At 36.7% G+C, this 21635-nt stretch overlaps 1 protein-coding gene and 2 long non-coding RNA genes across 5 annotated transcripts in view; 1 reads left to right on the forward strand and 2 right to left on the reverse strand.

Moving 5' to 3' along the window:
• The window catches only part of mvb12ba (multivesicular body subunit 12Ba), a 323521-nt gene extending 310797 nt beyond the window's left edge, over positions 1 to 12724 (reverse strand). The window contains exon 1 of one of the 3 annotated variants that reach the window (XR_015490563.1): positions 12273 to 12722. Coding sequence is in view for 1 of the 3 variants with exons in the window: in NM_001431133.1 (NP_001418062.1) it covers positions 12273 to 12320 (48 nt within the window). In the remaining 2 variants the exon portion in view is untranslated. Of the gene's footprint in view, positions 1 to 12272 lie in introns of all 3 variants that reach the window. The other 2 variants (NM_001076606.2, NM_001431133.1) reach the window with 2 other exon arrangements.
• Positions 4569 to 10452, reverse strand: LOC147843814 (uncharacterized). The gene is made up of 4 exons (XR_015490936.1): positions 9833 to 10452; positions 9097 to 9336; positions 8034 to 8394; positions 4569 to 5352 (listed from the first exon to the last, which is right to left on the reverse strand). It is a non-coding gene; the product is annotated as an uncharacterized LOC147843814 (long non-coding RNA).
• Positions 12725 to 16109: 3385 nt separating the features above from the next.
• LOC147843815 (uncharacterized) overlaps positions 16110 to 21635 on the forward strand; it is a 103962-nt gene continuing 98436 nt past the window's right edge. Inside the window, exon 1 of the long non-coding RNA XR_015490933.1 lies at positions 16110 to 16147. This is a non-coding gene — a long non-coding RNA (uncharacterized LOC147843815). The remainder of the gene's footprint in view (positions 16148 to 21635) is intronic.

The following is a 21635-nucleotide window of genomic DNA, read 5'->3' on the forward strand; positions in this document are numbered from 1 at the left end:
CAGATTGGAGATATCTGCAAATATATTATGACTAGTCATATTCCTCCATTGACTTCCATTGAAAAATATTTGCAGATATCTCTAACTGAGTTTTGACTAGTCACAATTGTAATTAGAGATATCTCTAACTGAGTTTTTACTAGTCATACATTTGGAGATGTCTTTAATTCGTAATATTTAGAGATATTTACAAATATATTTGAAGATATCTCTAATTAATTTACTAATAGTTGAATTACAGTTGTAGATATCTTGAATTGGATTTTTGACAATTCAGTTGCCTACAGAAGAAATGACTAGGAATAATAAATCTACAAGCAAGTGTGTTCATGACTATACATAAAAAGTAGAATAATAAAATAGGAAAAATGTCAGTTTGCTACATGGACCAGCATAAAAAGCTGTTTTTCACATCTACAAATCAGTGGAAGTGAATGAGACCAAAAGTCGAGCCAAAAATATTCTAATGTTTGCGCCCGCTCATCAATAATATGTTTTTTACAGTTATGCCTAAACCAAGAGATGTAACAATTAACCGATTTCTTAATTAATCGCACTTTAATTTGTCACGATTAATTCATTGTAAAGGCTTCTCAACACCTCAAATTTCTAACATTCAGAAATAAATCAGTAAGCATGCTCTTCAGCCATTTTAAGATTAAACTCATCTACAGCAAAAAGGGTCTGGATCTGAAAGAGGTGTACAAAACTTTGCCAAGGGCAGAGGTAAATGGTGGAACGCTCCCAACATCCACTTATCATTACGGAGTCCTTCATTCATTATAGATATTCTGATATACGAGACCTCTCTTTACGAATCATTTGATTTATATACAGCATTGCTGGTCAGCAGTAAAGTGTATTGGATGCTGAGCTGTTTACATCAGGCTTTTAAACTAGCAAAAACCTCTAGAACAATCAGCCTCAGCAGAAAGAACACACTAGTTTTACTCATACAAGACAAGGACTATAACCAATTACTAGCTACGTTGATCAACATTGCGTGGTTGACCGAGTTCGGGCACCCCTGATATAAACAGTACTCTGGGAATGAACAGTTGGCTGTACTGTGCACTGTAAAAACAATTGGCTCAACTTAAAATTGTAACTTGCTGCACGGCATTTAAGTTGAGTCAACTTTTAACCCAAGTACTTGATTTAAGTTGAGTCAACTCAAAAAGCTCTGCAGCAATTTTTCTTACAATTTTAAGTTGAGTCAACTGTTTTTCATTTTTTCACAGCCAGTTTGGACATATTTTTAAATAAACAATTTTTTAATAATCCTATTAAGCAATAGCCCCTTTTCACACAGTGATACCGGTAAATATTTGGAAGATTTCCGGACCGACTTTACCGGTAAATTCAAAAAAGCGCTGTTCACACAGTCGAGTTCGTTACGGAATTTTTCCAGAAAAGACCGTTCGCACATCCATTCCAAAATAGCAGTGAATTCTGACATCATTAAACAGAAATGAGCTCTAAACGGCTGCGCTTGTATTTGTAAACATTTGACTACATTAAAAACTCTATGGATGGATCAGTATTGTGAACAACTTCGATGAAAACATAGAGAAACACTGTCGCATGTCGAGATGTTCATTATATGTGTGTGTGCTGGCGCTCACGGGCTGTTTCACGGGCACACGCAAAGCTTGACGGTAAACAAACAGCGGCTTATCATAAGCATCTTATCGATGATTATTTACACAGTTGGCATTAAGAAAAGCATATAAAAGTTATTCTGACTAACTTCTAGCAGCTAAATGTGTCTGGGAAAATATTCAAAGGCTTTTATTCTCATAAACCACGCAGATGTGAATGCGACTGACTGTTCGAATTGGCTAAAGCAGACGTCAAACGCCAGCATGTTCTAGACGCACACGCACTCTTTCCGGCAATCTTCCTTCTGCGTTCACACAGCGCAGCATTTCGGCAAATTACCGGTAATGTTACAACTTCTCTTTGCGGAAAATAGCCAGAACGAATTTACCGGTATTTTCAAAAAGGACCAGTTCACACATACAGACCTTTCTGGAAAATTGCCAGTAATTTTCCGGAAAGGTCTGTATGTGTAAAAGAAGCTAATGAAATAATAGAGGGTTTTTCTATTGTAACTTGCTGCACAGTTGAGTCAACTTTAAACCCAAGTACTTGATTTTAGTTGAGTCAACTCAAACAGCTTTGCAGCAATTTGCCTTACAATTTTAAGTTGAGTCAACTGTTTTTCATTTTTTCACAGCCAGATTGGACATATTTTAAATAAACAAATTTTTAATGATCCTATTAAGCAATGAAATATTGGAAGGTTTTTCTATTTCTACTACAAAGCTCAAACAAAATGAGATTTAAAGAAGTTACTTTCATCCTATTTGATAAATAGATCCAGAGTATATTCAGTTTTTTTTTGCTTTTTAACCAAGCCTAACCAGCCAATATGAGGAATCTTTATAAACAAACACACACTAAAGCATTTATCATAAAGAACAGAGGCATCCTTCCTGAAACATGAGCACAGGCTCTGAGATGCCCCTTGGACCGGATTATGGCCAGATCTGCTTTCACATCACTCATCTGCCAGAAGGACAGAACAGCCTCAGAGTCACAGACGCTGGCACTGTCAACAATCTGCCAACGGAGGAGTCTGGAAGATATATCAGGGCATCAACAATACAGATGGCCTGGAGCCAGAGAGAACTTTTGGCCAGCTGACTAAAGCTTTGCACGCCTAATCAGAGAGTACTGCGGAATTTATGCTATCAATGCATTATTTATTACAGAATAATAATTATTCCTAATTTTCAGGGATACATGCTACATAGGTTGCCATTAGGGCTGCACAATATATCATTTCAGCATCGATATCGTAATGTGATCATTCATAATAGTCACATCGCAGTATATGCCATGTTGAGTCTGTATTTAAATGTATTATTTGCATGTGTTTTGAGGTCTGTGACTGTATGAGGATTGTAAAAGCATTCTGGCAAAAGACATTGTAACTTAAATAACAATTATTTTATTGAATTATTTTTATTTATTGCATTCAATGACTGTATCTGAATACTGTTCGACTTGGAAAACAATGTTTCGAATGTAACTTTTCTTTATTGTGTTTATTAATTAGTTTAATATAATTTATGCATTATTCATACCCCTACGGATTCATCCCAATCAATATAAAATGATCAATTCTTTCCGAATAGAGATATTTAAGTGACCTGGTGAAATTGTAATCATATCGCTATACATACATATATATACATATATATATACATATATATATATATATATATATATATATATATATATATTACGGGTGTCACGATTTCGATTTTTAATCGAAATCGATTGAAATTTATGCTTAATTTTGATTATCGAATAAAAAAATAGACACATAATTACCACCTGTCAATCACAGTATCTGGGGTGTTCGCTAAAATGACTAAGTACAAGTGAGTGAAAGATTGAAGCAGTCCTCTGACTGCCTGGACCTGCTGTCTCGAGCGCATGGCTGTGTGCGTCTGTGTCTCTGTGGTCACGTGATGTGCATTTTCAGAGGTAGAGAGGAAGGAGGGCTGCTCAGAAATGCTACACGCCACTGTGGATGTCAAATCATTGTCGTTCTAAAATGCCTTTTAAAAACAAAGACAGTGTAAACAGGGCCTGAGTGTGTACTTTTCGCGAGCGGAATTGCAACGGGGGCTGGCGGAGGATCGCGATGCCGGTGTTGTCTATCGGACGAACCGTACGTAATACGTACATAGCAGACCTTGCAAAACTGTGTTTTTTTTGTCGACAACACGAACGTTGTCAACATAACTCACTGAAAATCCAAAATACTTACACACCGGTGACTTCATTGAAAGAGGAGAAGGTTTAAGCTCTGTCGACGGGTCTCCTGCTTCTGCAGTTTAACAAGCACTTCAACAAGCCTGTTTTTTTCCTGCTTGGCAAGCCAAGCTGACGTGACATGGGGGCGTGGCAGCATCGACGATTCTATTTTTTTATTCGATAATCAAAATCGAGCATAAATTTCGATCGATTTCGATTAAAAATCAAAATCCTGGCACCCCTACTAATATATACATATAAATAAAAATCGCAGAATAACCAAACAATGTAAGATTTTTCCAATATCAAGCAGCCCTAGCTGCCATATCAATAACCACTGATAAATGCTATTTTTAAATGTTAATGTTATGGGCCCAATAACAAAATTAGGCTTCAACATGCAATGTTTGATACCGCATGGCGAATGAGAGAAATGGCGCCCCGCCATGGAAGAATGACTGTGGTGGAAACCATGGATGAGATTAGTTTATTTTGGGTTGTGCAGTTTAATTCACAGAATTTCTACAAAGTATCCTGTATACTGTGAAATTGCAAACATTTTTGGTCAAATCCATAACGCAAGTTTATTTTTCTCAAATTAGAATATAAAACATGTTTACAGATTAATATGTTTCTGATCCCAAAACTCTGTGGTTAGTCGTTTTGAAACATATGAACAGATGTTTCAGTATAATATTAACACATACTCTCCCTGTGTATTTACGTTTTAAGTTTTTACTGCAAATGTCACATCCATAACGCCGGAATTGCTCATATCACATTATTTAGTATTACATGGTATTGCATTTTTCTTTAATAAGGAACAGGGCTGTTGCCTACTAAACATGGCATTGCATATTACAAACATTGTTTGCCGTTTGACAAATTGGTTTTGCGCCTCTTTTGTAAGTCGCTTAGGATGAAAGCATCTGCTAATGCATAAATGTAAATGTTAAACATATGTTGACAGAGGCGCTTGCTTCAGAGCTGGTGAAAATATTTACAGGGCAGATCTGATCTACTTTCCCACTGTGCCAGCATGAAAAAATCCTTTTTGTTGAGCCCTGCATGTGTTAGTTTCATTAGTTGTTCAAGTTTACACCAGCTCTCTAAGAAAACATGTTTGTTTGCACAGATGGTTGAAGAAAACACCATCTAGGGAAATAAATACAATTTATGAGCAATGGCTTTGCCAGCCACCCCCCACTTCAGTCAATATAGTCAGCTATAATCCAAAGGAAAATATACAAAAACTATATTTAATATGTTGATGTATCGAAACATATACCAAAGCTATATTGTGCATGTTTAGATTGGAATGAATATAGACCATTGGTTCTCAAACTGTGGTAAGTGTACCACTAGTGGTGTGCAGACTTCCTTCTAGTGGTACGTGAAGGAATCGCTGAATAATTAAAGTAAAAAATAAATACACTTTTAACCCTTTGATGCGTCCGATAACACCAATGTCAAGGCTCGAAATTGCGACCATTTTGGTCGCATATGCGCCCGAAAATTAATCTATGCGACCTCATTATATATTTGGGCGCATTAGTGCGACTGCAGATAATGGTTGTAGTGCGACCTGTTTTGATTTTTTTGTAAAAACGTGCTGAATCGCTCTTCCCTGCCGCTATATTGGTTTATATTAGCTGTCACTCACTCAAGGTATTCCGCTGTCAGATGACAGGGAAGGAGCTTGATGACCACGGGAAATGCAAACGGCTGAAGAGTAAAAACTTAAAGCACACAGGTTTGCAAACCCCACCTAAAGTTGAGGCGCAGATGAGAGCGATCATGACGCGTCACGTGGTGATTATTGATCCGCCAGCTGAGATCAATCGAGTACGCGCTTCTTGGAGAAGGTGCCCGAATCTCCATGCTTTGCATTCACTGCGTGTTCAGCGCAAATGTCCGCTAAAAGTCAAATCTAATACTGTACATATCATCGCCAAAGGAGCTCGCCTTTAACAAGTTTACACTGAAACTGCGGCTCATAACAAAGAGCGGTATTGCGCCGGTTTTCATCGCAAGAATCCTGCTCTGCCTGCTCATAAATTGGGTCGGCTGATTTGCCTGCTTTTCCACTAACACAGAAAAATGAAGATCAGCTCAGACTGAACATTTAAATTGACACAAACTGAAACCAAAACTTTTAAAGGGTGATAGAAGTGAGACTTTACTTTCTTTCTTTTGTCTATTCTTTTTTGAGGTGTATATTAATTTTTTATTTATTTACTGATGACTTTGCAGCTTTCATCATTGAATTGAATGATTTATTATAATCTTTTGTTTGTTTTGTAGCAGAAATATTATTTATTAAATTGACATGCATATAAAAACAGCAATACAAAATAAATATTTCTTACTGCAATGCTTTATTTTACAAGGCAGTATCATAATGAGAAATGTAATTCATTGTTACTATTATTATTTTCATCATCATTAATATTCTATGGCCTAATTATTAGACATTCATTTTGGAATTATTGCACACAAATATCAATGTCTTCGCAGCATTAGTTAGATAGTTGTTTCTGGTTTTTGTCAGTCCTATTGATGTTGTTTTAAAATACAAAAAATCCCTTAAAAAACAATTTGCAGCGGTGCTCATTCATTTTTGGTGGGTGCTCCTAAATTTTTTCTGGTGCTCCTAAAATTTTTTTGGTGCTTCTAAATATTTGAAGTTGGGAGCACCGGTGCTACCAAGTAAAAAAGTTAATTTCGAGCCCTGAATGTGATCGGTAAATTGATTTTAAGAGGCTAAACCAAGTGTGCCGCAAGCCTACCTTTGAGTGAAGGTTTCGGCCGTTAGATCGCCCCCTGGGGGCTGGCTGCAGTACAAGTCATAAAGCCCGCCTCCTCCGTGTTAATGAAGGAGACTTGAGCCCAAATAAAAAAAAATATTACACTTGCAATAAAATGTCCTGAAAGATGGTTCTGGTCGATTAAGGCACTGGTTATTGTGCTGAAATAGGTGCAGATCTTTATTTTTGTAAACAGTTTGTTTTTAGCAGTAATTTAATGCTGGGCGTGTCATCGTGATTGACAGCTGTGATTGACAGTTTCTCAAAGCGCGGCGTCTGAGCTTCGGCAGGAGACTGAAGTAGACTGAAATGTTATTATTCGATTTATTTGTTATTTTACGATGACAAAATGAGTTCAGCAGTAAACTATAGTTTCTGACATACATGATCCTGGTGGAACACTGTTTATTCGCTAAGTTCAGGGCTTTTTTCGGGCTTTATTAGATTGCTGATACACGCCTAGCCACCCAGATAGCAAAACACAGTTCCGGCTAGATTCTCGCCTGCCGGAGACTTATCTCTTAGAGCTCAGACTGACTAATGTTACCTCTGCTGGACCTACTCCGGATGCCTGGACTCACTGCCCGATTCCAGTCCGAGTCAATCGAGCCAGATGCGGCGGCCGAGCGAGCAGGCGCTGCCGCATGCGAGCCGGAATCAGCCCGCGACGCCGCGAGTAAGTTATGCGCTGCGGCCTGGAGCTGGCGCGATTGAATATATAAAACCCTCATATTTGTTAACGTTATTACATCCATTTGTGTTGATATGACAGCAAACGCATGCTGAGAAGTTCGGGGGGCGTAGTTGATTTTACATAAAGCGTTTGATTGGAAGCTCGACTCCGCTCATTTTCGCGGCTCCTCCTCTGGCTCCATCAGACAATCCTTCTGCGCATGTCAAGGCTCCAATTTCAGCAGTCTTTTGCGACAGTTTGTGCCCGTCAAGCAGGCGTTTTGCCCTCAAGGCGTTCAATGGGAAAAAGGGCTGTCGCGTCGTCCATATTTTTTACAGTCATTGGGCTAAACCTTTTTTTTTTTTTTTTTGTTACGACCCCCTCGTTTGAGTCGCAACATAAAAGAGTTCGGACAACAAAAGAATGTATATGCAACTTATTTATTATACATAAAACTAAATAGAACAACAAATCAACAAACAAATAAATGTCTTGGGGATAATAAAGAAATTAACTACTTTAACTACATAAATAAATAATGCTAAACAAAACCATAAGGTTTCAGAAATGAAGAGATGATCTGAACACGAGGACGGCCCGTAGCCACACCGTCCTCCAGAAGCTAGCACTCAAAACCCTTTTATATGGTTTGAGCCAATTGGTGACAACCAGGCACCCAATCAGGATCTGCCACATCCATACTGAAGTCCTGGGGTCGTCACATTTTCAATTTTCTAGTGTTTGTTATTTATTCTATAATTTGAAGCTAATTTCCTTCCCATATTTAATGGTTGTTGGGGCGTATCCCAAATTTTTCTATCCCAATGTTGACTGGTATAGTTAAATGACAATAAAAAAAAGTTAATCACTTGCTTTTCTGACACAAATAGCCTACTCTGACATGCAGTAAGTAGATCTAATTTTTTAATTTAAATATGTAAATCTAATTCATACATCTAAAATACAAGTTAATGTTTAGATTTCAAAGATATACAAATAAGTCATATACAAATGCATCATATATTTCAAAATTCATTAAAAAAAAAAAGAGTTTATATATGAATATGATGACATATAGCAATGCTTCCTCTAGGATTTTTTCCAGCTATGGCGGCAGACTCTGTTGGGCATTTTACACAGATCTACCACTACATGTGGCGTTATTTTATTGACAAATGTCATGGGCGCAGTATTACGTCGAGATCGCATTAATGTAATAGCCTACGAGCATGTCAATCTCTGCTTGAACGCCCATTTCCTCTGTTCGTGCACAAAACTTCTTGCGCGCCATTAAATATACGCTGCTCAAGTGCAGATTTTTTTGCGCGCCCTCAAATAAATGCAGCTGAAGTGTGATTTAGTGAATGTCTCCGATAGACTTGCGGAGCGGACCGCGGCATTAATGCGTCCTGAAGTAAAGTGAAACGGCTATAAACTCCAGCAAGATAAAGTCATTATATGCAGAGCCACAGACCTTTATCTATAAATAAAGTATAATTATGGAAACTGTGTTCATCATAACTAAAAGCTACGCCGTGTTTGCTGGCCTCACGCATCACGCAACTGTCAGTCTGTCAGTCAGCACGACAGCTTGAAGGGTTAAACAGAACACACAGCACTACCATGGTCACAGAAAAGTTTGCGCTGGTATTATTCACTCACCTTTTAATACGTTTTCGGTGCAATTTTAACCCGCTATTTAAAAAACGATGGAATATTTTGAATAAGAAGTTATAATGTAGTCGTGGCGGGATGAATTTTGGTGTGGCGGAAACCATGTATAGCTAGGCCCACACGGAATCTGTGTGCGCAGAATTCCGCAAATTTACGCAGGTTTTTAGCTCGTCATTGATTCTGCTTATTTACTTGAGTAAAGGTGTGTAAATTAATATTTATTCAGTTTTTTTGAAAGTCTCTCTTTGTGCATTATTATGTGAACTATTTAATATATCTACATAGTTGTCCAAATTAATGTCCTGTGAGTGATTTATAACAGACTATAACATTTATAACTCAATGGTGTTTCTGTCATAGACTGTAAAATAATCTTGCGTATGAGTTTCAGACACCCTTTGGCGAAGCTGTTCAATGTTCCTGTCAGCGATCTCCCAACAATATCCAGCTGCAAACTCAACCGCCATCAGATTGACGCATTTCAAAAGATTGTTTACTGTATTTTACATTTGTTTGAATTGATTTTGGAATAGTAGATATTTAATAGTAGATATTCAGTCAGCTTAAAGCAGAAGCTGCTATTTTGCAATCTCCCTGTTGACCTGTGGTTCTCTTTGAATCTGTGTATGTTTGAAAAAATACATAAAATAAATAAATAATAAGTAAAAAAAAAAAATTATATATATATATATATATATATATATATATATATATATATATATATATATATATATATATATATATATATATATATGCAGGGTTCAACGCTAAGGATTTTTTCTACTGGCCCGATTGAACCAGTGGTTCTGATTTTTAGTTGCTCTGCCAATATTTTCACTGGCCCTACCAAAAAAAGTTTATAGCTATTTCTTAGCCACAAATTTAAAAAAAAAAAATTATCAAAATGTTTGTGAATCTCGAATTTAAATATTTAAAAAATGTTAATAAATGTATAATGAGCAAAATTCAAAGTGTTTTGCAAACAAAAGTAGCAAAATGTGCAGGTATTTTATTGCAAAACAAAAGATGGCTGACCTCCCAAACTGACGGCAAACTGTACAAAACATCACTTCATTTTTTTTTAGACGTGGTGTACCCTCCTAAATGTTTGCTTTCAAGACGTTAGAAACAAATGTTTTACTTTAGCATCATCACTTGATGTTGCCGCCATGTTGCTGCCTCTTCGCTGTACTGGTTGTTACGATAAAAAAACGTGCTTACAACATCCAATCAGATGGTCCTCCAGATAAGAGGTACCCAGAAGGTAGCATTTTAAGGCTTAAAAACACAAACGGTTTCTCGATTCTGGCTGTATTTGCACGCAATTGACAAATAGTCACAGGCAAATTAAACTTCAGTGACAGGGCCTCAGTGGCCCGATCAGGCCAGTAACGATCCTGTCTACTGTCCCGAGCATCTTACACGCTGGCAACGGACCATCGGGCAGTCCTTATTGTTGAGCCCTGATTTTATATATATATATATATATATATATATATATATATATATATATATATATATATATATATATATATATATATATATAGTTTTAATAATATATATATAGTTTTAATAATATATATATATATATATATACATATATATATATATATATATATATATATATATATATATATATATATATATTATACAGTTTTACATTTATATATAGTTAAATATAACATTCTGATAATAGAAAATAATAGAAGGCACAACAAATGTATATATATATATATATATATATATATATATATATATATATATATATATATATATATATATATATATATAATACATTTGTACATATATACTACTTATATTAATAATAAATAAAGGTGTAAATGAGCATTTCATACAAATATTTTTGAGAAAAGATATTTTTCAGGTGGGCCTACAAAAATCGATCGGAGAAAGAAGTGAGCCCAAAGTAAAAAAGGTTAAGAAACCCTGCGATAAAACGTTTTGAATCAGCATCGGTTCTACAGCCTTCTCAGAGAGAAAGACCACATCTATGCCCTGCCACACCACACTGAGGTGTCCTCACAAGGAAATGTAACTATTTCACATTTTGTCAGTTTTGTGGCTAATTCGTACAAGTTCAGTCGTACGAAAATGTACGATATAAAAAAAAAGAGGTGAGGCACCCACACCCCTAAACACAACTATCACTGGTGGACAAACAAAACATGCTAAATTGTACAAATGAGATTGTATGAATCTATATGAATTAGCAACTATATCAAAAAATTACAAATTACTGAGAGATTGGGTTGTCCTCACTCTCTAGCTTTTTGCTTTATGTTGATCATAATAAAACAAAGAAAACAATCTGAAGGTGTTGTTTTTAAGTTATATATACAGTACCATGATTTTAATGGTCAGGCCCGTTTGAGAATAGATTTTCCTCCATGTGGCCCCTGAGCTAAAATGAGTTTGACACCCCTGATCCAGACCATAATATTGTATATTCACGATCATCATACAAACATGAATAGCCATGAATGGCTTCATAAATCTCGCAAACAAGAGCAGCATTGAGGAGACACCCTGGCCGAAATAACTGGCTGATTCTTCTGTTTAACCCGAATTGCAGAATTTGATAACAAAATGACACAGTACCGTTATCCTATCTTGGCTTATCAAATTCATTAGGAATCTTAGCTTCAATCTAGTTTGAAAATCTCATTTCAAAAGCCAAATCATAAGACACGGACAGCTCTTGTTTTCCTGACATAACCTCTGTTTACACAGTCTCTTGAATTCAATAACAGACATATCAGACATCTACATCTAAAATCTGATAATAAACAATGTTATAAATGTGATTACCAAGCAGACTGGATATTGCCCAACACAGACAAACAATGCTTTCCGTAATAAATATTGGGCCATATTATTATTTAACGTTATATTCCTGCATAACGGTATTTGTTAAAGAGAAGCAGTAACGTTATTTTATAAAGCAGTCCTCAATAATAGCATCAACTAACTTACACGACATAACGTTATAACACGTTGTTAAACAATTCACACCTCGTTGCTGCTTTTATAATATCTTAAAGGCATAACATGAATAAATCATATTTTCTTTGCATTGCGCTTTGTTATTTGGCTGAAACCCAATTTGTAGCTATTAGCATTAGCCGGCAGGTTGCTAGGAGACTCCATTGACATTCAATACTTAGCCTGAGCGAGCTAACAAGCTAATCCAACGTCCTCAATTTTTTGTTTTCATCTTGAAATTTGTGCAAAATCGACTGTAGTATTAAACTAAACATTGACTTAACTGTAAAATGCACTGCGTCCTTCCGTTTTGGACAAAAGCAGCTTTTCATGACCTGCAGCACACAGCGGCAGCAGCAGGCGTATGGAGGGCCGCAGAAGCCTCGGCAGCGCGTGAGAGCAGAGCGGGGCGGAGCGGCAGGGAATGCGGCGTGATTTTCACAAAGCCCGGCTGCGGGACAGAGAAGCAAAGCACCAGCGAAGCTAACAGCGCTAAAGCTAATCGACGTCTCTCTTACCCCAACAAACACACTTCACAGTGATAGACAGACGCTGCGGTTAAACAAGATTTACGCCACTGGTTCCTCTTCTGTCTGTCTTTACGGCTCACGGATGGACTGCTGATGTTCCCGGTAAAGAATTAATCCATTTTAAACGGCGCATTTCTCCGTTTGTCGTCAGGGTGGTTTAGGGGTCCTCAGAAACTGCCGCTTCTAAAACCAGTCACTGAAACTGAGATAGAGGGAGGTGTGTGTGTGCGTGCGTGTGTGCGTGTGTGTGTTAAAAATCCTGGGTTCCACACAATTCCTTATGTTGTCCCAACAAAAATCGATTAAGATAAGTTCATCATATTTACAAATGTAAGTGGATTGAACGTTAAACAATTATCTTGTCACATTATATCGTAATAATTGTAACTGCAACAAAAAATCTGTTTTCACACAATTATTTCATGTTGTCCCAACATAAATCGATTAAGTTAACTTTATTGCTTTCACACATTTAAGTGGATTAAACATAAAACAATGAAGTTGTAACAAAAAATGTTAAGAATTACTCGTGTTGTTTCAACTCATTTTAAATAAGCAGCTAGTTTGAACAAGCAGCAGTCATTGCTGAGGTATAGTTGGTTTTATATTGACATGCTCCCTATATTGTTTACCATGGTACTTCGAATCTTAGATATGACATTTGCACTAGTTGACTGTGAACAATGTACTTTGATGGTCATCAGCTGCTAATTTGAATTAAATATTCAGAATTTACTAATAATATTTTTTGATATTATATTATAAAGGAAAAAAAATCATAATGTGTGAATATAAAACCAACAAAAAACTAATTGTGTTTGTGTGTGTGTGTGTGTAGTGTTTCCTGTAATTTCATTGCTGATGTTGTTGTGATGATGTGTGAGTGCAATTTAATATCATATAACACATATATTATTGCAATTAATTCATTCATTTTCTTTTCGACTTAGTCCCTTTATTAATCTGGGGTCGCCACAGCGGAATGAACCGCCAACTTATCCAGCATATGTTCCACGCAGCGGATGCCCTTCCAGCTGCAACCCATCTCAGGGAAACGCCAACTGACCCAGCCAAGGCTCGAACCAGCAACCTTCTTGCTGTTAGGTGGCAGCACTACCTACTGCGCCACTACGTCACCATTATTGCAATTAAATATCATATAACATATATTCTGAATCAAAGGCCAGTATTTGAACACCCGAACCTCAAATACACTTTAAAAATAAAGAAGCCAAAGAAATTATAAAAATTTTTTAGGACTCACACTATAAAAAATTAATGCTTTTAAGAACCTTTTACTAAAGGACTCTTTGGGGATATAAAAAAACGTTCTTCAAAGAGTAGTTAATAATGTGAGTCCTGAACATTTTAATAATTCATGACATTTTTCCTGTATTCTTTGGGTGTTTACGGTTCTTCACAGAACCAGCAATGCCAATGTAGAGCCTTTATATATATAAGAGTTTATATATAAGAGTGTTCTCGAATATAGATTAGATCTTTTTGAAGGTTAAATTCATTCTGAAGGTAGGCTATGATGAGGTTAAATAATTAATAATTCATGATTTAATGATCATTTGTTAAAGGACTACTGTGAAATGTTATCAGGTTAAATATTATAGTGCTTTTATTTAGATATCTACAATGGCCGATGTTAATTTCTATTACGTGAACAACTCCCGTCAATGCTTAGAGACCTCTATGGGCCCCATAATGCTTTTATAAATGGTTAAACAGGAAGTCAGAAGCGAGAGGCACACATTATTTTTATTGTTTTTGCTCCATATTTCTTATCCAAGATAGCTCCTTCTACAAAATGCCTCATTGGTATGCTAAATACACCTTCTCAAAGGCTAGTTTTGGTTAACTTATTTGACAGAGCATACAAAATATAGTATAGAATACAAAAAATATATAGTAAAGGATGACTAATGTAAATGATTTAACATCGTTTTAGGCAAAGCATGGGCATACACAACATACTAATAGAGAATAAAGGATAGCTCTAATGAAAAATTAAAAAAATTAACTATATTTTCTACACTCTCTTTCAAGTTCAAAGCAAATTTGAATGCTAAAGCATTTTAGATGTGTATATAAAACAGCCTATATAATATATCAACATCATCAAATTAATAAAATAATCAGCTAATGAAAAATAAATGACAGAAAAAGGAATAAAAACAGACATTATCTCTAAAAAAATATCATAATCGCAAGATTAAAACGAGTAGATTTTTGTAAAATAAGGCAAATCTGTTAATTAACCACTAACGGCGAACAGATATTTTGCAGCCAGTTTAGATGTCATTTCGTCCTCTCCGAGTAGTAAAGTTTTTCTGAATCGCTTAGATCAGGGGTGTCAAACTCAATTCCTGGAGGGCCAAAGCCCTGCACAGTTTAGTTCCAACCCTGCTCCAACACACTTACCTGTAGGTTTCAAACAAGCCTGAAGGGCTCAATTAGTTTGATCAGGTGTGTTTAATTAGAGTTGGAACTAAACTGTGCAGAGCTGCGGCCCTTTTGGAACTGAGTTTGACACCTGTGGCTTAGATTAATGAATCTCTTGTTTACTTTTTGCCTCGGTCTCGCAGCGGTGTGCGCTGTCAGCTGTAAAGCAAGCGGAAGGTAGTCCATAAAATGCATACGAACTTTAGAAAGCAAATGCAAAAGTTGAATCCTGGACATTTTAGGAGATTTAGAAACCCGGGCGGGACCAATTTTTTAAGCCCTAAAAATGTGCATCTATGGGTCTAAAGAGCAAGTGAGACTGTCTGTACATGTTGACAAATCTCGCGAGAAACTACAAATATACATATGTGTATATATATATATTATTAATTATAATTATATATACATAATAATTTAGCTGTACTTATCAATATATTGTATCTTGAGCATCAAAGCCACCATTAAATCAGAATAGAGCAGATTAACACATGAGTGGAAACAAGTGGATCAATGGTAAGGAAGCTTAAAAAAGGCAAAGAAGCAAAAGATTGACACTCAAGTGCTGCAAAGACCTTCAAGCTTTTTAAAAACTATGCAAACATGCCAACAGCCTTCTTTCGCGTGCTTTAAGTGAATAAGATGAGACAAAATGAGAAAAAATGGTGCAGTTCTGTAATATTATTCTCTAGTAATTCCAATCAATAAGTTTATGGCTAAGTCACTGGTTTGAGTCCCAGCTGGGTCAGTTGGCATTTCTGTGCATGTTCTCCCTGTGTTGGTGTGGGTTTCCTCCGGGTACTCAGGTTTCTTCCACAGTCTAAAAACATGCGTATGTGTATGAGTATGTGTGTGTGAATGAGTGTGTATGGGTGTTTCCCGGTACTGGGTTGCAGCTAGAGGGGCATTCGCTGCATAAAACGTATGCCGGAATAGTTGACGGGTCATTCCACTGTGGCAACTTCTGATAAATAAGGGCCTAAGCCAAAGAAAATTGAATGAATGAATGAATGAATGAATGAATTTTGGAGTATTTTGTTTTATTTAAATGTATGTGTGCTATATTTCCATGATCAAAATAACTTCTTGCTGATCAACATCTCTTCTCTGAATATGTGAAAATAAAATATTTTCTTTTGTTCAGCAGAAGAAAGAAACAGATTTGGATCCTGGTGAATTTGGTGAGTAAATTACAATTTTTTTGGTGAGAACTATTAATTTAAATCCTGTATACATCTGTTCCACGAGCTGTTTCACTGAGGAGGAAAATAATACATTTATTTTATTCAGCAAACTAAAATAAATAAAACTTTTCTCCAGAAGAAAAAAATATATACAATACATATTTAAATATTTGATTGTTTGCATGATAAAATTGAACTGTTTGGCTTTGCATTGAATATCAAGGTGTGTTTCGGACTGAGAGAGAGAGAGAGAGAGAAAGAGAGCGAGAGAGAGAGAAAGAGATTGCAACACAACATTGAGTCACAGTGAGAAAGTTTGAGAGACAAAGAGTGTTTTCTCCATGGAGGACGAACACTGAATTCCCTGGATCTCATAGAGAACTAATGGGATTGTAACGAAGCCCTCAGTTCATTCTTAAGAAGGATTACAGGTAATCTGAGCCCAAAGCTTTGCTAGTACTTCATTGTAGATTCTGAATCTATAGTCACTATTAAAGAGCAGGTCAAACTGGTTCTAGAAAAATACCATTTTGTTTTTTGCAGTTTTTAGCATAGCTGTCCTCAAAAGTAAACAGTCTGCAAAGCACATATATGGTGCATGATAAATACAAATATTGTATCTTATAAGAAAGAGTGAACTCTGAATCAAAGGAACGAGTCATTATTTTAATTTCTAATCAGTGCCTGCTACTGATCTAAGTCAGCAACAGATCTATGTTTTCATATTCTCTTCCTTTCCATAAATAACAAACAATTTGAAATGGACATATGGAAAAGACTAATCAAAACAGACTTGGCCAGCTGACCAATTAGAGAAGAGCTGGCTTATGAAGGGGAGGAGCATACAGACCTTAAGCAAAAATGGATTCAAACAAACCTTATCAAAATCATTGCTCATTTATTCTTATATTAAATGCATATTCTGAGAAAATTACAATGTTATTACTAAACTTAAAATTAAAATATTGCCTTTAAGGTTAATGTATTGATAAATAAAGATATTGTATCTCATAAAAAAGATTGGACTCTGAATCAACTGAACGAATTGTTATATTTCCGAATCTTTTGTCTGCTAGTGATCTACATCAATGCCTTCATATACAAACGCGAAAGAAATGGTTGTTTCATTTCAAACATGGAGAAGACAAATCTAAATTGGCCAGCTGACCAATCAGAGAAGAGCTGGCTTATGGAGGGGAGGGGCTAATCACAGCAGACCAATGTCAGAGCTGGATTTACATTGACAGAAGGTACTTTCTGAGATCTTACATACCTTAAAGGGTACCTATTATGCTAAAATCACTTTTATAAACGCAGTTGTGTGGTAATAGTGTGTATATTTAGCTAGGTTCTAATGGTAAAACAATGATTAATTCTATGGTTTATAATCAAACTTGATAAAAACAGTCTGCAGAAACACTTTGATTGACATTCTCCTTTTGTACGTGTCATCAGAGGGGGAAAGCCCCGCCCATAAGTAGCCATCTCTCCCTCATTAGCATTGGATGTTAGTCTTGTTTTTTAATCTGTAACTATGCTGACACACAGGCATTTAATAAATACTAAGAAAACAGAAGAGATGGTATTTGAACCAAAGTGTATAGGTGACCATCGTCAAGTGGTTGTACATGACCATCCTATTACTCAGTCAGAAACCTATAAGTACTTGGGCATTTACATCGACAATTCTTTCACATGGAAAACACACATTGAGTGGGTTTGTTCTCGTTTACACCAGAGATTGTATTTTTTACGGAGGTTGCGTCTTTACAAGAAGCTCATTATGTTGTTTTAAAAAGCAGTTCTTGAAAGCATTGTCAGGTATGGCATCACAGTGTGGTTTGGCAACCTATCTGTTCAGTGTAAATCTAAACTGATGCATCTCTTAAAGACAGCATGGAAAATTGTCGGGCACGATGAATATTTTAATCCTCAAGTTTTATATGAGAACTGTGTCCTCAATAAGGTGGAAAGGATTGTAAAGGATCCAACTCATTTTTTGTTTCCACAGTATGAACTGCTTCCCTCTGGTTGAAGATATAGAGTCCCAAAGTGTAGGTTAAACCGCTACAAGAAATCCTTTGTACCTGTGTCAGTGGGTTTATTTAATAAGAGTATATCTTAATTAGCACTATAAATTTTGTAATTGTTGTATTTTCTATTGTTTTTTATTGCTTGTTTTAGTGAGTGTCTGCAGCAATATGGCGATGCCCATAACAAATGTCCTGTCAAGGACAATAAAGTTTTAATACTACGACTACTACTACTACATTTGATTAGGATCAAAGCCTAAAAGGGAGTTTTTAAAGAATTATAAAGCATTATCTGTGGTGTTTCTTGAACTGGTTTATACTTCTGCGTCAAGTGATCGGCGTGACCCACGGCGCATGCAACACGCGTAGCCGTGCATTTATACTTCTGCATGCTGTTTCGGTTGCTCTAACACTTCCAAAACGCTAGTTGGCAGTGGTGTTTATGTTCCTCTGTGTCGAGTTTCTTCGCTAGTATTTTGTTTATTCTGAACTCGTTCATTTAGAGGCAGGAATCGACGAACGTGCAACAACTTTAACCAAGAGGTAAACACTTTTATATAATTGCTCTATCGGCCTCGTGCAGCTCTCGGTCCCGCCCAGACTCGTCAGCGCCACCAAGCCAACCAATAGGCCACGCCGTAATATACGTTACTTGACGCAGAAGTATAAATTAGCCTTAACGCACCATTCACACGGGGCTTCAGCGTCAACGCTTGACTGAAGGCGTGTCTGAGGTTGGGGCTGAAACGATCGTCATAGAAGCATCAGCCAATGAAATTCAGTCAGCAATAGGCCACTGTCTAGCTGGTGTATTTGCATACAGCGATCTATATGGCTGACGCTTCCGTCGGCGCTTGAAAAAATTGAGCTAGTCCCAACTTCTGCAGCGAGCAACGCCTCTAAAGCGGCGCTGACGGATCCACAATGCAGTTCGGCATCGCCTGACGTCACCCATTCAATGTGAATGGGAAGTGTTGACGCTGACGCCCCGTGTGAATGGGGCGTTATGGTTGTATATATTTGCAAATGCTTTTATATGTTCTAAATCAGATACTTGGTAAAAAAAAAATATTGTGTCAATTAACCCATTCTTTCAATTATAAATCAATAGCAATGTTTTATACGTGTTGGTGCGATACTTTGTTGTGTGCAATTTAACACAACTGCATCTAGGAGTCACCAGCGTAAATAAAACAAACACACACAAGAAACACATGTATGCCAGACATGAAGTTTGCATGGACCAACGCACATTTTCACGTTAATTTCATCTTTAGTAAATCCAAACGTAAGCGTGAAACCTGGCGTACGCAACGTTTTTGTGCGAACGCACTACGCAGCGTTGATACATAATGCCCCTGAACTTCAACATTGAAGAGTTGTAGTTGTGTCATTTGCATGCATATAAAGTTAAATACAGATGCTTTTGCCGAATGTAAATGCCCTGTCATCGATGCCCACTGATCTGCAGCCCCTGTGAATGGTGCCATCTGGAGTGCCTTGCAGACATGATAATCTGCCTTTAATTACATTAGCAGTGGCATCAGTTAACGAGAGTCGAGGGCTCCCCCAAATTATAAATGACTGCATTAAATCACAGAGCAGATGTGTGTGCTGAGGGCTGGCGGCAGATAAATGGAAATATGATTTCCAGAAATCACAGTCATAATTTAAAATGATCTAGATCTTTCCTGTACACGATCATACATTTGTTTAGGCTGGACGTCTGTGCACTGTAAAAAAAATTGAATCAAATTAACCTCATTCATTCATTTTCCATCTGCTTATTCCGATTTATCAGAGGTCGTCATATAGTGGAAGGAACCGCCAACTTATGCAGCATATGTTTTATGTTACATCGGATACCCTTCCAGCTGCAACCCAGTACTGGAAAACATCCGTACACTCGCATTCACACGCACACTACGGCCAATTTAATTCATCCTATTGACCTATAGCTCAAGTGTTTGGACTATTGGGGAAAGCAAAGCACCCGGATGCCAACCCAAATCAATTAAAACACGATTAACTTTATTTTAAAAAGTGAAACCTATACATATAAACATATGTTGTCATGACTTATCGATCATAAAAGGCAAATGTCTGCTATTTCTGTAATAGCTCAATGGCATACCTATTTTATAAGTTTATACACTATTATTCATTCATTCATTTTCCTTTAGCTTAGTCCCTGATTTATCAGGGGTTGCCACAGTGTAATGAACTGCCAACTATTATAGTATTTTTTTTTTTTTTTCATTTTACACCAACATATCTATTATGCCAATATGACAATGAAATATTATTGTAATATATTTAATAATATTGTATTTACCCAGTGATGGGTTGCGGCTGGAAGGGCATCCACTGCGTAAAACATGTGCTGGATAAGTTGGTGGTTCATTCCGCAGTGGCGACCCCAGATTAACAAAGGGACTAAGCTGAAAAGAAAATGAATGAATGAATTATATTATAATACTCTATAAATACATTTATATATAATTTCAATATATTCTGTCAATCATTTTCTTGTCGGCTTAATCCTTTACATAATCTGGGGTCGCCACAGAGGAATGAACCGCTAACTTATCCAGTATGTTTTTTACGCAGCGGATGTCCTTCCAGCCGCAACCCATCTCTGGGAAACATCCACAAACACTCATTCACACACACTCATACACTACGGACAATTTAGTCTACCCAATTCACCTATACTGCATGTCTTTGGACTGTGGGGGAAACCGGAGCACGCAGAGGAAACCCACGCGAACACAGGGAGAACATGCAAACTCCACACAGAAACGCCAACTGAGCCGAGGATCAAACCAGCGACCTTCTTGCTGTGAGGCGACAGCACTACCTACTGTGCCACTGCTTCGCCTAATTTCAATATATATAATCTATAATTATATTTGAAAACATTTAATCATTTGACGAGGGCACAAGATGAGGACATCTCGTCTTTGACCTACAACTATAATTATATTGTTTAGCTTCTCTCATTTTTTTCTTTATATTTCAATTTGGTTTTTATTTTATTGTACAATACCTGACAAAAATCTTGTCGCCTATCCAAGTTTTAGAAAGAACGAGTAATAACTAGTTGATCATTTGGTATCAGAAGTGGCTTATATGAAGGCAAAGGCCTCTAGATTACACTTATTTTACCACAATAAAATTATGATCATGCCTTGATTATTAATGATATCATTAGGACAGTAAGGTCTGACTTAATAATAATGAATAGAATATAAAGTCCTGCTGCAGTGGAGACAGAATGAATATTGTGTCTGACTCCATCATGAGCTTGGAGGACTGCATCCATACATCTCTGACATGACTCAAATCACTGATTAATAAAGTCATCTGGAATGCCAAAGAAAGCGTTCTTGCAGGACTCCCAGAGTTCATCAAGAGTCTTTGGATTCATCTTCAATGCCTCCTCCTTCATC

This window comes from Danio rerio, chromosome 5 (genome assembly GCF_052040795.2).
Source record: "Danio rerio strain M-AB ecotype USA chromosome 5, GRCz13ab, whole genome shotgun sequence".
Taxonomy (NCBI): Eukaryota; Metazoa; Chordata; class Actinopteri; order Cypriniformes; family Danionidae; genus Danio; species Danio rerio.